The following is a 15390-nucleotide window of genomic DNA, read 5'->3' on the forward strand; positions in this document are numbered from 1 at the left end:
CTCCTGCTCTGGTTCTGATAAAAATTTGGGGGTGGGGGTTAGGAACAGTAGCAGAAACTGCTTGTATTATCTTGTCTGATTTCCATTCCGGACTTCAGACAAACATGTGAATTGTGGCAATTTCTGCTTCTGTTTCCAACAGAGCTCTCCAACATCCCTAATTACGAGTCCAGCATTATTTCCCCCAGATACCAGAGGTCAGTTGTCAGAAGAAAGCCCAATTCCTGTATCACCAGACCCTTCCTATGCTCAAGAACCCTCCTTTTCCTCCTGCTGGCAAGCCTCTGCCCTCAGAGAAGGTGCTTGACAACAAACTGTGTGCATACCCTCCAAAATTTCTCCGATGAAAATAGGGCTGTCCTAAGGAAAAGCAAACCTAGACAGCATGTTAAAAAGCAGAGACATCACCTTGCCAACCAAGGTCCGTATAGTTAAAGCTATGGTTTTCCCAGTAGTGATGTATGGAAGTGAGAGCTGGACCATAAAGAAGACTGATCGCCAAAGAATTGATGCTTTTGAATTATGGTGCTGGAGGAGACTCTTGAGAGTCCCATGGACTGCAAGAAGATCCAACCTATCCATTCTGAAGGAAATCAGCCCTGATTGCTCACTGGAAAGACAGATTGTGAAGCTGAGGCTCCAATACTTTGGCCACCTCATGAGAAGAGAAGACTCCCTGGAAAAGACCCTGATGTTGGGAAAGATGGAGGGCACAAGGAGAAGGGGACGACAGAGGACGAGATGGTTGGACAGCGTTCTCAAAGCTACCAGCATGAGTTTGACCAAACTGTGGGAGGCAGTTGAAGACAGGAGTGCCTGGCGTGCTCTGGTCGTTGGGGTCACAAAGAGTCGGACACGACTAAACGACTAAACAACAACAACAAGGAAAATCAGGACACCCCAGGGTCAAATTAGAAACCGGGATGGCTTCTGTAAATCTGGGACGTCCCTGGAAAATAGGGACACTTTAGCCCAGAGATGGAAAAAAGAAACTATCCCAACCAAGAAAGAATAGCAAACCAAGTTGATGGACTATGCCAAAATCGCAAAGTTAACTGGAAAGCTCAGGAACCAAGAAAAAAATTATTTAGGAGACCATTGTAAGCAGATGAAAGCATTAGCAGGATTCTAATCTCACTTGCAATGTAACAAAAATTCTGGATAACTCGGATGGATAAAAAAAGTGGCTAACGGAAAAATATGCAGTTGTAAATGTTGATATTAGGACTCACGGAAGGGATGGGGGGGAGTCTTGAAATTCAGAGCAATCTCTTTATATGGATTTGCAGTTGATTTTGTTGTATATTTCTTTTAAAAATCAAATAAAAATTATTTTAAAAAGAAGAAGAAAAGAAAGTAGGGACACTTGGAGGGTTTGTGTGTGTTGAGCCAGCACAGACAGCTTAGACCAGGGGTCAACAACCTTTTTCAGCCGTCCACTGTCCCTCAGACCTTGTGGGGGGCCGGACCATATTTTTCGGGGGGGGGGTGAACAAATTCCTATGCCCCACAAATAACCCGGAGATGCATTTTAAATAAAAGCACACATTCTACTCACATAAAAATCTAGATCAAGACACATCACATCTAGATCAAGGGAAGTAATAGTGCCACCGTATTCTGCTCTGGTCAGACCTCACCTGGAGTACTGTGTCCAGTTCTGGGCACCACAGTTCAAGAAGGACACTGACAAACTGGAACGTGTCCAGAGGAGGGCAACCAAAATGGTCAAAGGCCTGGAAACGATGCCTTATGAGGAACGGCTAAGGGAGCTGGGCATGTTTAGCCTGGAGAAGAGGAGGTTAAGGGGTGATATGTTAGCCATGATCAAATATATAAAAGGATGTCACATAGAGGAGGGAGAAAGGTTGTTTTCTGCTGCTCCAGAGAAGCGGACACAGAGCAATGGATCCAAACTACAAGAAAGAAGATTCCACCTAAACATTAGGAAGAACTTCCTGACAGTAAGAGCTGTTTGACAGTGGAATTTGCTGCCAAGGAGTGTGGTGGAGTCTCCTACTTTGGAGGTCTTTAAGCAGAGGCTTGACAACCATATGTCAGGAGTGCTCTGATGGTGTTTCCTGCTTGGCAGGGGGTTGGACTCAATGGCCCTTGTGGTCTCTTCCAACTCTATGATTCTATGAAAAACACCAGGCAGGCCCCACAAATAACCCTGAGATGCATTTTAAATAAAAGGGCACATTCTACTCATGTAAAAACATGCTGATTCCTGGACTGTCCGCAGGCCGGATTTAGAAGGTGATTGGGCCACATCCGGCCCCCGGGGCTTAGTTTGCCTACCCCTGGCTTAGACCCAAACCCCTTGGAGGAGTGGTTGTTTGTTTGCCCAGTCCAGGGACACATCTCGCATGATGTCCTAAATCTGAGCCTGCTCAGCACTTCAGTCCCAATGAGGCACATTACTTGTCGCAACAGCGTCTTGGCAATCCTAGCTATACACATTCCACCTGCTGTCACTTTTATCCTTTGCCTAGCCTATGTGCTGCACTGATTTGAGCCACTCTTGTCAAAGATGAAGGGGATCTAAATGTAACCAATAACAGATTTTTATCAGGAAAATATATCCCAAAGCCAAATCTAGTGGCCCCACCCCACACTCTACTCCCTGGTAGCTCATAATAAATCCACCCAACCACTACTTTCAGACTATACTATCTTGATGCTGTTTCTCATCTAAATAATCTAAAGCACTTGTAGCAAATTAAAAAGACTATTTCCATGATCAACAGTCGGACTTAAGGTTACGCAAAGCTTCCGCAGCTGAAATAAATGTCTAGACCTAGCAAAGTGCACAGATAATTGGCCTTACAGACTCACTTCGGGATTTGTCAGGAACAAACGGGGAAATCTGGCATTGGCTTAAGCGATAGTACAAAGAAATCTGCACATGTTATACGTGCTCAGGGTAGCCCCTGTCTCCAGAGTCGGCACAGTGATTTAATTTCCTTTAGGACATCTGGTCTTTTAATGGGAATGTAGTGATGTTGCATGAACCGGTTTTACAAGATGCCTGGTATGGTGTGTTGCATAACAGACTTCAGACTCTATGGACTTGGTTCCAATCCTCACTCAGCGATGAAGCTTACTGGGTACATTGGTGTCTCCAGCCACAAACTATGTCATGTATTGGGGCAGGAGGGGGCTGTATATTGGGTTGCTGCAAGCTCGTTAAAGAAAGTTGGGGTGCAAATGTAATGCATAATAGGTAAAGGACCCCTGGATGGTTAAGTCCAGCCAAAGGCGACTATGGGGTGCAGCGCTCATCTTGCTTTCAGGCCAAGGGAGCCGACATTTGCCCACAGACAGCTTTCTGGGTCATGTGGCCAGCATGACTAAACCGCTTCTGGTGCAACAGAACACTGTGACAGAAACCAGAGCACATGGAAACGCCGTTTACCTTCCCGCCACAGTGGTACCTATTCATCTACTTGCACTGGTGTGCTTTCGAACTGCTAGGCTGGCAGGAGCTGGGACAGAGCAACGGGAGCTCACCCCGTCGCAGGGATTCGAACCACCGACCTTCCACTCAGCAAGCCCAAGAGGCTCAGTGGTGTAGACCGCAGCGCCACCCACGTCCCTACATCAGATATGAAGTGGTTTCAGGCCCCGAAGCAAGGACTTCAGGGCTTGCAAGGTGCTGCTAAGATAAAAGTACCTTCCACCATCGTTTTAGCAGGGGATTCCAAGGAAAACCTTCTTCTGCATGGAATCCTGATGAGCAGAGCAGGATTTAACTCATCCTCTCACCTCAGTATGACTGCACACCCCTGATGGGAACAGGCACAGGCAGCCAACATGACTTTTAAAGAGAGAAGTGAATAAATAAAATACACTGTGGCAGGGAATAGATTCCGTTTTCAGGATTTTCATCTAGAGAATGAACGTCTAAGATGAAATAACTTCCGAGAGGCCGGGTTTGTGGTTTTTCCCTGAAGTGTTGTGTACATACGCCTTACTAAACTTGAAGCGACTTCCCTTTGAAAAGAGGTTGCAGCACTTGGGACTTCTTAGTTCAGAGAAAAAGTGAGTTAAGAGGTGAGATGACAGAAGTTTATAAATTTATTCATGGCTTGGAGAAAGTGGTACATGCCCTGGTTATCTCCCGCTGGTTGCAGCTTCAATCCCCGTATGTGACAGCTGAATATTCCTGTTGTTCTAGATCGGTGGTTCCCAACCTTTTTTTTTGCCATGCCCCACCTAAGCATCTCTAAAATCCTGATGCCCCACCCCATGACATATAATTCTTATTATTCAAAAAGTGAACTCCTATTCACATGCAGGAAGCCTAAAAGGCCATTAACTGTTAAAAACTAATAATAATAATAATACATTGGTCCCTCGCAAGACGGAAAGAATCCGTTCTGTGATTCTCTTCGTCTAGCAGTTTTTTCATCTTGCGAAGCAATCCCATTGACAGATTAGTGGATTAGCGCTATTAGCGGCTTTTAGCAGTTTATCAGATCAGCTGATAAGCAGCTTAGCGGCTTAGAAAAGGGGGGGAGGGGAAAAAGCCCGCAGGAACTCACAAGACATTTTCGTCTTGCGAAGCAAGCCCATAGGACATTCGTTTTGTGAAGCACCTCCAAAACGGAAAACTCTTTCGTCTAGCGAGTTTTCCGTCTTGCGAGGCATTCGTCTTGCGGGGCACCACTGTAGTAATAATAATAATAATAATAATAATAATAATAATAATAATAATAATAATAATTTATTATTTGTACCCCGCCCATCTGGCTGGGTTTCCCCAGCCACTCTGGGCGGCTTCCATAGAAACCAAAAAACACTAAAATATCATACATTAAAAACTTCCCTGAACAGGGCTGCCTTAAGATGTCTTCTGAATGTCAGGTAGTTGTTTATCGTTTTGACATCTAATGGGAGGGCATTCCACAGGGCGGGTGCCACTGCCAAGAAGGCCCTCTTCCCTGTAGCTTTGTTTCTTTCAATAAGGGAACCGCCAGAAGGCCCTCGGCGCTGGACCTCAGCTTCCAAGCAGAACAATGAGGGTGGAGACACTCCTTCATTCTCGAACTGCCCCCCTTAAAAATTAAATCACCCCACGTTGGGAACCACGGTTCTAGATGATCCTCAGGGTCTCTTCCACCTCTACAATTCTATGATACTTTTGATCAGCAAAAGGAGGGGAGGGTTTTTTCGGTAGAAAAGCTAGCTGACCTTAGCAGTTCATCTTCGGCCTACAAGATTTTCAATCAAATAAGAAACGTTAGAATAAATCTAAAAAATGCCTTGACTCTTAAAATGTCTGGCCAGTCCAGTCACAAAACCCAAATAACAGAACCATTAATTCTGCAGTTCCCAACTGGTGGTCCATGGACCTCAGGGGATCTGGGTAACCCACTCAGAAAATCCGTGGCACTATGCACATAAACCAGTGCTTTTTTCCTTGAAAAAAAAAGGTTAAGGGGTACTCTCATTTTGACTCAAGAAAATCACCATTTTATAGTTCAAATCAGGGGAAATAAATACAGTAAAATGGACAAAAGTACAAAGATTCACAAAATGTTTAGAGGTATGCGTACCCCTGCGTACACCCAGGGGAAAAAGCACTGCACATAACAAAAGCTACCATAGAGATATCAACATTTTTAAATGTAGCTTGAAAAACAGGGGGTCTGCAATACTTAGCTAATTGGAAACCACTGATTGGTGGATGTTTCCACTATCAAAACACTGTACTTACTGCGTACTGAAATTTTTCATTATATTCACGATTATTGGCTTTCACTCTCCGCTTCTCCTCTGAAAAATTAAAACCCATGAAAGCATAAGAAGGCAAACCAGTGTACAGTTTCTGTAAAGACCAGTTTTCTTTATTGTTTCCTATTCTTCCATCCTTCCTTCCTTTTAAATAACTTTCTCGGTTGCTGGGCTGCCACTTCCATCAACCTCAGCCAATTCCATGCTGGCTGGCACTGATGGGAGTTGTAGTCCACTGCGACTGAAGGACACAAGGTTTGGGAAGGCTAATTTAAAAAACTCAAATTGCTCTGCAAAAATAGTTTCAGTTTTCATTTCTTATGTGCACCAGGAGATCTGCAGTAAAGATGATAAAGGAAAATGTAAAGAAATGAAACCTAAAACTATGAGTGGGGGAAGAACGCCACACACACACACACACACACACACATCTTGCCAAACTTGTGGCAAGAAACATTGCGGTGAAAGGTCTGAAGGACATGGGAGATAATTTCACAAGCTGAAAATGAATGTCTAGATGAAATAACCTCCGAGAGACTGGGTTTGTGGCTGATAATTTCAGCGCAGCCAGAATATATAAATAGTGGCAGTCATATAATTTTTGAAACATTTAATTGCATTAGATGTTATAATAAATATTGAATTTTATAACAAAACGATCACCGCTTTTAACCTGTGGCCCTCCAGATGTGGTTGGACTTAAACTCCCATCAACCCTGAGCACTACCTTTTCCCATGTTTAAGATGTTCTGGCTTCAACAAGCTTTGTGGAGCCAGTGTGGTGTAGTGGTTAAGAGCGGTAGTCTCGTAATCTGGGGGACCGGGTTCGCTTCCCCGCTCCTCCACATGCAGTTGCTGGGTGACCTTGGGCTAGTCACACTTCTCTGAAGTCTCTCAGCCCCACTCACCTCACAGAGTGTTTGTTGTGGGGGAGGAAGGGAAAGGAGAATGTGAGCCGCTTTGAGACTCCTTCAGGTAGTGATAAAGTAGGATATCAAATCCAAACTCCTCTTCTTCTTCTTCTTTGAGGCCAAAAGAAAGCATTAGCCTTGGGCTCTAATAGGCTGTTGCTCAAGGGGGCCATGTGGTGCTATCAACCCTGGTCAGAGTTTATTTACTTGTAGTTTTGCCCACCATTCCTGCCTTCCATTGTCACAGAGACAGAAGCGGAAATGGGAACCTGTGGCCCTTATATTCACCAAACTACAGTTCCTATCAGTCCCAATGCTCATGATTGATGGTCTCGCCAGGAGGCAGGTGCTGACAGTGATGTTGCCTCCATGTTTGTAGTTGGCACTGAGACAACATCACTATCAGCACCGGCTTTATTGTGAGGTGTGGGAGAACATCCTACAGACTGGGCACCACTACAGAAACGTCCCTTCTCCATAAGTGGGGTTTTGATGGGGTGGAAGGTTCGCAGGCTAGGAAGGACTTGCTCACAAATTTATTGACAGCTGCACAAATTATTACAGCTAGGAAGTGGAAGGGGCAAGCAGAATATAAAATGGAAGAATGGTATAAAGAGGTGTAGGACATAGCTATTACAGTGGTACCTCGGGTTAAGTACTTAATTCGTTCCAGAGGTCCATACTTAACCTGAAACTGTTCTTAACCTGAAGCACCACTTTAGCTAATGGGGCCTCCTGCTGCTGCCGCGCCGGAGCACAATTTCTGTTCTCATCCTGAAGTGAAGTTCTTAACCTGAAGCACTATTTCTGGGTTAGCGGAGTCTGTAACCTGAAGCATATGTAACCTGAAACGAATGTAACCCAAGGTACCACTGTAAAGGTTAAGGTAAAGGACCCCTGACAGTTAAGTCTAGTCATGAACGACTCTGGGGTTGTGGCGCTCATCTCGCTTTACTGCCCAAGGGAGCTGACGTTTGTCTGCAGACAGTTTTTCTGGGTCATGAGGCCAACATGACTAAGCCGCTTCTGGCGAACCAGAGCAGCGCATGGAAATGCCATTTACCTTCCCGCCGGAGCGGTACCTATTTATCTACATGCACTTTGACGTGCTTTCAAACTGCTAGGTTGGCAGGAGTAGGGACCGAGCAACGGGAGCTCACCCCATCGCAGGGATTCGAACTGCCAACCTTCCGATTGGCAAGCCCTAGGCTCAGTGGTTTAGATCACAGCGCCATCTGATAAATTAACATACGCTATTAAGGTAAGACAGGGAATACACAGGAGAAATGATTTTGAGGAGAATTTGTAGAATTTGTACTGTTAAAACGGAAAGGGGTCAAACCATCACAAGAGGTGTTGAAATTTTGGGAGGTTGGATAGTTACAATGGAATGGTCTCGGTGGTGGGGTGCACATTTTTATTCTTATTTATTTATTCTTATTAGTTTGTCAAAATTTAAAAAATGTATAAAATGTAAATAAATGCATAATAATAATAGTAATATATTATTTATTATTTATACCCCGCCCATCAACGGAGCTCCTGTTGCTCTCTCCCAGCTCCTGCCAACATAGCATTCAAAAGCATACCAGTGCAAGTCACAGAGGCACAGGCCTCTTATTCATGATCTTAGCAATATGCAGTGGGGGGTTTTCTTACAAAAATGTTTAGGGGTATTCTCATTTTGACTCAAGAAAATCACCATTTTATAGTTCAAATCAGGGAAAATAAATACAGTAAATGGATAAAAGTACAATGATTCACAAAATGTTTAGGAGTATGCGTACCCCCAGGAAAAAAAGCACTGGCAATACGTAATTTCAGTCACATTTCTTCTGCTGACAACTATACAGTTTCATATACCACACGCACAAACATATTGAACGGATTACATACCTACAAATTTCTTCTTTCTACAGAGCATTATAACACCAGCTTATTTTCCACAGGGTCCCAGTACCTGCCCTGAAGATAAACAGTACAATTTCAGAGGCTGGCAATATTCAGGAAGAAAAACTGTAACGCCCGAGTTCTGTGCAATGAGAGTACCTTGAAAAGTTATTTGCTTCTGAGAATCAAAAGTAGAACATTAGCTACTTTGAATTTTGCTCGTTTTCTTAAATGGGCACCGTTAACTTGGATTCCAAAATCTGCACCTTTTGTTCTTTTAGTGCTGTTATCTTGGCATAACAGCACCGAGGGCCTTCTGGCGGTTCCCTCGCCACAAGAAGCCAAGTTACAGGGAACCAGGCAGAGGGCCTTCTCGGTAGTGGCGCCTGCCCTGTGGAACACCCTCCCACCAGATGTGAAAGAGAAAAATAACTATCAAACTTTTAGAAGACATCTGAAGGCAGCCCTGTTTAGGGAAGCTTTTAATGTTTGATGTACTACTGTATTTTAATATTTGGTTTGAAGCCGCCCAAAGTGGTTGGGGAAACCCAGCCAGATGGGCGGCGTATAAATAATAAATTATTATTATTATTAAACATAGTGAAGGAACCGCCAGAAGGCCCTCGGTGCTGGACCTCAGCATCCGGGCAGAACGATGGAGGTGGAGACGCTCCTTCAGGTATACTGGACCAAGGCTGTTTAGGGCTTTAAAGGTCAGCACCAACACTTTGATGTTTTGTCGTGTTTTTAATATTCTGTTGAGAGCCCCCAGCCAGATGGGTGGGGTATAAATAATAAATTATCATCACCATCATCATCATCTTGTGTGTTAGGATTGAGGGCAGTGTGGGGCATGTACCTGTGTGTGTGTGTAAACTAGCCTACTGTACAATGGTAAAATCTGCAGTCATTAGCCTGTTGGGCTAAAAAAAGTTCCCTACTATTTATGCTCTGCTTGGCTTGTTTTGTTTTTTATAGAAAATAACCAGAGATGACCAAAAGTGTTCAGTGTGTGTGTGTGTGCACTGAGATCCTTTTAATAGAGCAAGCCAATGTGTTTTCAAGATGGGTCATTCCATCAGAAGATACTCAGAACTGTGGTAAAGAAATGGTCCTGCTCTGCGGGTGACCTCATCCGATTTTTCACAGTTAAGCGTGACTCCTCTTTGAAACATTTTTTTAACAGTTCTTGGTTATTAGTGAGGGCTTTTATTGAGAGTTTTTTCCCCAACCTTCGACATTTAGGAGTTTAATCATGGTTGGCTAGCATGTAATAAGTTTATTTCTTAGGAAACATTTATAATATAATTTCCTGGCTGCGAGATCAAAGTTAGCTTCTATTCAAACCTCAATTCAGATAGTGAGTTCATTTGCTGCAAAGTACTTAGCATTTAGATATACACCAGGCTCACAACCCTTCTCACAACGCCACACAAACAGTTACTCCTTCAGGATAGCAAAATATTTTTATATATTGATCATTCCAATTATTCACCAACTACATCTGGTTGGCCACCACGAGAAAAGGATGCTAGCTAGACTGGGGTGGGCTTTCGTTCTGATCCAACAGAGCTTTTCTTATGTTCCTGATTTCCACAGAGGGAAACTCATTTGCAGCATGCACTCTTTGGATCGAGGCAGAACGCTTCAATTCCTGTGAATATAGCAAGTGTGGCATAATAGTTAAGAGTGTTGGACTAGGGCCTGGCAAAGCACAGGATTCGAATCCCCCCTCAGCCATGAAACACACTGGGTGACCTTGGAGCCAGTCACCATCTCGTAGCCTCACAGGGTTGTTGGGAGGGTGAAATGGGAAGGAGAAGAACCATGTACAGTGGTACCTCAGGTTAAGTACTTCATTCGTTCCGGAGGTCCGTTCTTAACCTGAAACTGTTCTTAACCTGAAGCACCACTTTAGCTAATGGGACCTCCTGCTGCTGCCGCGCCGATTTCTGTTCTCACCCTGAAGCAAAGTTCTTAACCCAAGGTACTATTTCTGGGTTAGCGGAGTCTGTAACCTGAAGCGTATGTAACCTGAGGTACCACTGTACAGTGGACGCTCGGGTTGTGAACGTGATCCATGCAGGAGGCACGTTCGCAACCCACAGCATTCGCAACCCACGAGCGCCGAAACCCGGAAGCAGTGGCATAGCGTGGGGGGTGCAGGGGGGCCCGGCCGCACCTGGCGCAACATCTGGGGGTTAGGGGGCGCAAATCCACGGGTTAGGGGGCGCAAATTACTTGCCTTGCCCCGGGTGCTGACAACCCACGCTACGCCACTGCCCGGAAGTAACCCATTCCGTTACTTCCGGGTTCGGTACGGTACGCTACCCAAAAACGCACAACCTGAAGCGTCTGTAACCCGAGGTATGACTGTACCTTGAGCTCCTTGGAGGAAAAAAGGTGGCCTATATATATAATGAATAAATAAGTAAATATAAATAAACAGCTTACCAAAGCAATCTAGATGGCTCTGTAGAGAAAGCTCTCCAATGCCATGCCATGAGGACAACATCTTCTTTACTTTTCAGAGATCTTCTAGTTTCCAAAAGGTCCACCCTAAGCAAGGAGATAAGGAAAATTAGCATATGTTCAGTAAAAGCCCTGCTTCTACTTCTTACATTTCTGCAATATAAAAACCGAAAGTGCTATTGGAGAGAGAGAAACCACAAAGTGTGCACTTGAGTCCAAGCATGTTGTGGTGCCCTGCTCCAAAATAAAACATTTCTGAATTGTCCTTCCACAAAATGCACAAAAAATGGCATAAAGCTTACACACACACACACACACACAATTCAGCACCTCTATGCCACCTTTCTGGTGTTCCGAACACCATATTATTATCTCAATAATAACCATTTATATATAGGGTGCCTACATTCTACATGTGCAAATGGTTTTAGATACCTATTAGGTCCATAAATTACCATATACAGTGGTGCCTTGCAAGACGAAAATAATTCGTTCCGTGAGTCTTTTCGTCTTGCGATGTTTTTCATCTCGCGAAGCACGGTCCGTCGCAACTGCGCCTCTTCAAGCGGCTTTAAAAAAAAAGCGCAAGACGTTTTCGTCTTGCGAAGCAAGCCCATAGGGAAATTCGTCTAGCAAAGCAACGCAAAACCGAAAAACCCTTTCGTCTAGCGAGTTTTTCGTCTTGCGAGGCATTCGTCTTGCGGGGCACCACTGTAGCATATATTCAACACACAAAAAACCTGACAATTTGTTGTTGACAAAGGACAGCTGGACATAGAAAGGGCCCCATTACCTTCAGAAGCTTAGGGCCTCATCCGACCTAAATCCGGCCCTGACAGGATTGCTCCGCACACGTGCTATCCCATAGACATTTCCCTGGGAGCAAGTCTTGCTAAACCTGACAGGGCTTACATGTGACAGAGTAAGTGGAATATATACCTTTGATGAAACGAGGGTTCCCTGCATTCACACACCTGAGATAAGATGTGCTGCATTTTGACTGTGAGACAACTCTCAACGTTTTTCACCTGCTTGGTCTTCCATCAGCTTCGTGGACAAACTCCACCAAGTTCCATTGTTTGTTTGTTTTAAGTTTTTATTTATACTTTTCAAATTTATACATTTCGTTAATTTTACAATCATTTTAACATTTCAAAGTCTGACTTCCTTCCCCCTCTTTCTGCGGTTCCTTAAATTTATTTTTTAATACCTTCTGCATATCCAAATTCATTCAATTTGCTCATTTAATTATCTGCTTTAAATATAAATTATTATGAAGCTGCAGGTTATTACAATAATCCTGCGATATGCTGAGCTCCGTTGCTGCCCTTTGCAGGAGTTTTCCAACTCCCCATTTTTTGTGTTGTGCATTTCTTACGCCAACAACCCTGTCTGTGTACAAATGATTCTTTCAATGAAATACAGATTTACTAGAGGGAGGGGAGAAATAAAGCCTTCTGCAGCTTTTGTCGCATACGTATTTCAAACCACATCTCTTCTGTTTTTCAACAGGTGACTAACAACGCGACCTTAACCATGCCTACTCATAAGGAAGTCCCACTGAATACATTAGGGATTACTCCCAGGTAAACAGGGCTAGGACTGCAGCCCTCACCAACAAAGTCAGCCCATTACAATTATAACTCACCGAGAATTAATCAACCCAATCTGGAGGACACAGTCCTGTGCAAATACAGTCAAGTAATTACAGGTGAGAAGGAGCAGCTGTAAGCTAGGCTGACATGGGGATTAGAGGCAGAGCAATTAACTTGAATTGACTACAAGGCAGCAGGTGTTAGACCCAGAGGTCTCATTTCAGGGTTTGGGGAGGGGGGCAACAAAGAGATTTCAGGAAGTAAGAAACAATTTCAGCCAGGGAAGAATGCAAGGTAAAATGCTAGATTATGTCAAATTGGCAAAACTAACTGGGACACAGGTGGCACTGTGGGTTAAACCACTGAGCCTAGGGCTTGCCGATCAGAAGGTCGGCGGTACGAATCCCCGCAACAGGCTGAGCTCCCGTTGCTCGGTCCCTGCTCCTGCCAACCTAGCAGTTTGAAAGCACGAAGCTTCCTTTGTTTGTCCTATCCTCCCAGTTTTTTAATTTTCTTTTAAGGTATAGAAAAGTAATTTAAGGTGGGCTAAGAATAAAAGTGGGACGCGGGTGGCGCTGTGGGTAAAAGCCTCAGCGCCTAGGGCTTGCCGATCGAAAGGTCGGCGGTTCAAATCCCCGCGGCGGGGTGCGCTCCCGTTGTTCGGTCCCAGCGCCTGCCAACCTAGCAGTTCGAAAGCACCCTCGGGTGCAAGTAGATAAATAGGTACCGCTTACTAGCGGGAAGGTAAACGGCGTTTCCGTGTGCGGCTCTGGCTCGCCAGAGCAGCGATGTCACGCTGGCCACGTGACCCGGAAGTGTCTCCGGACAGCGCTGGCCCCCGGCCTCTTGAGTGAGATGGGCGCACAACCCTAGAGTCTGTCAAGACTGGCCCGTACGGGCAGGGGTACCTTTACCTTTACCTTTAAGAATAAAAGTGGGACGAGGGAGCTGGCGTACAGCTTCCAGGTCATGTGGCCAGCATAACTAAGATGCTTCTAGCGGACCAGAGCAGCACACGGAAACGCCGTTTACCTTCCGCCGGAGCAGTACCTATTTATCTACTTGCACTCTGACGTGCTTTCGAACTGCTAGGTTGGCAGGAGCAGGGACCGAGCAACGGGAGCTCACCCCGCTGCGGGGATTCGAACCGCCAACCTTCTGATTGGCAAGTCCTAGGCTCTGTGGTTTAACCCACAGCACCGCCCACGTCCCACTTTTATTCTTAGCCCACCTTAAATTACTTTTCTATACCTTAAAAGAAAATTTAAAAACTGGGAGAATAGGACAAACAAAGGAACCTGCCTTCTACCACTGGTCCAGCTATTTCAATATTGTCAACTTTGACTGGCAGCAGCTCTCCCTATAGGCCTTTAGACAGGTTTGTCTCCAATCTCTACTTGGAGATGCCAGGCTGAAACCTGGGGTTTTCTACATGTGGAAAAGGTTGCTTTCCCACTGAGTTTTGGCCCTTCCCCTTAAACTGTAATCAAAACCAAGCTGGATGGAGGACAATGTAGCAATTCCTCTGGAAACTTAATAAGGGGAGATATTGTTACTTAGTAGGAAAGCTCATGCCTTCAACCCAGAAGGTCCCTGGCCATCTCCTGGTCCGTGGCATCTATCCAGGGGAAATGCTGGCATCTCCAATTAAAAGATCAAGTCACAAGTTACAAGAAAACCCTTTGCCTGAGACTGCCGATTGAAGACCACAAGACTGGCCGGATTTGTCCAGAAGATGGACAAATCTGGTATGGAATGAGGCAGTTTCCTACACAATCAGTCTTAACTGCTATCAAGAAGTATGGGTGTCAGTTTTAATATAGGCACATCAAAGTGGCTTCATAAAATAAAAATAACACATCTCTCTCACTGTCTTTCTGTCTCTCACACACAAATTCTGGGTCTGGAAGGCATAAACTTTAAAATAACCTCCATAAGGAGATGTGTGGGTTGTTTTTGCCACTTACCACTGGAGAAGCGCGTGCTGGAACCATCCTCACCTATCAACAGACCAAGGGATTTGGTTGCAAGAGAGCAACAACAGGAAAGTACAAGGCTGGATGTGAGGTTAGAAAAAGGCAGATGTGCCGAGCGTGGAGGGGCAGCTGTTTCCCACGCAGCTGCGGTTGGCACTCGGCTGTTGCTCGTAGTGCCTCACCTGCTGCTAACAACCCACAGAGTGTTTCAGGAAGCATGCCCTGGGAGTTCCTTTTGTTCCGACGCCAAGCGCTCGGTAGATCGCCCGCAGCACAGCTTTTCTGCACAGAGTCCGGCAGAAACTCAGCCAGAAGATAAGAAACCAGGGGTGCAGACAGGTGGGGACCCTCGACCTGCTAATTAATTAACTTGTAGTGTTTGCTGGAAGACATGTTTTCCCCTAACCCCACTTCCTCCCACCCCCAAAAAAATGTTTACCAGAGCAATTGCAAGCAGGAACAAAGGCAATAATGATGTGCAGCAAACTAATTGAATTATGCCAACTCTCTCGCAGAGGGAGGCATTAATCCTTTTCTCTGGCACCATTTTCAGCAATACTCTCAGACCTGGGTTTATCAGTCCTGTTTATTCTGCTGAAAGCCATTCAATAAGGAGACTGCTCAGCTGAAATATTAAGGAATTGCTGCCTGCATTGAGTATAGAAGAGCCATCTGTCTGGGCCCACCAGGTCAGTGATAACAATAAGCCCTGCTCCTGTCCCCAGCACAGCTCATTCACTGCTGAAAGATTACTGCAATGCGTTGTACATAGGGCTGCCTATGGAAACTTCAGCTAGTGCAGAATTC

At 45.0% G+C, this 15390-nt stretch overlaps 3 protein-coding genes across 4 annotated transcripts in view; 2 read left to right on the plus strand and 1 right to left on the minus strand.

Moving 5' to 3' along the window:
* ATP8B4 (ATPase phospholipid transporting 8B4 (putative)) overlaps positions 1-14715 on the minus strand; it is a 115165-nt gene extending 100450 nt beyond the window's left edge. Inside the window, exons 1-4 of the mRNA XM_082198321.1 lie at positions 14575-14715; positions 10995-11099; positions 8547-8615; positions 5723-5781 (exon numbers count right to left, since the gene is read on the minus strand). Coding sequence (XP_082054447.1) covers positions 5723-5781; positions 8547-8574 — 87 coding nt within the window. The 5' untranslated portion in view covers positions 8575-8615; positions 10995-11099; positions 14575-14715. The remainder of the gene's footprint in view (positions 1-5722; positions 5782-8546; positions 8616-10994; positions 11100-14574) is intronic.
* LOC309518517 (normal mucosa of esophagus-specific gene 1 protein-like) overlaps positions 1-15390 on the plus strand; it is a 139044-nt gene that overhangs the window by 75078 nt on the left and 48576 nt on the right. The window contains exon 1 of one of the 2 annotated variants that reach the window (XM_082198921.1): positions 13335-13511. The exons of the other annotated variant lie outside the window; for it this stretch is intronic. The gene's annotated coding sequence lies outside the window, so the exon portion shown is untranslated. Of the gene's footprint in view, positions 1-13334; positions 13512-15390 lie in introns of those variants that run through there. 2 annotated transcript variants of the gene reach the window in all.
* Positions 1-15390, plus strand: part of LOC309518518 (normal mucosa of esophagus-specific gene 1 protein-like) — a 104595-nt gene that overhangs the window by 30928 nt on the left and 58277 nt on the right. The window lies entirely within an intron of this gene.

Source organism: Podarcis vaucheri (assembly GCF_965113315.1).
Source record: "Podarcis vaucheri genome assembly, chromosome: 14".
Lineage (NCBI taxonomy): Eukaryota > Metazoa > Chordata > Lepidosauria > Squamata > Lacertidae > Podarcis > Podarcis vaucheri.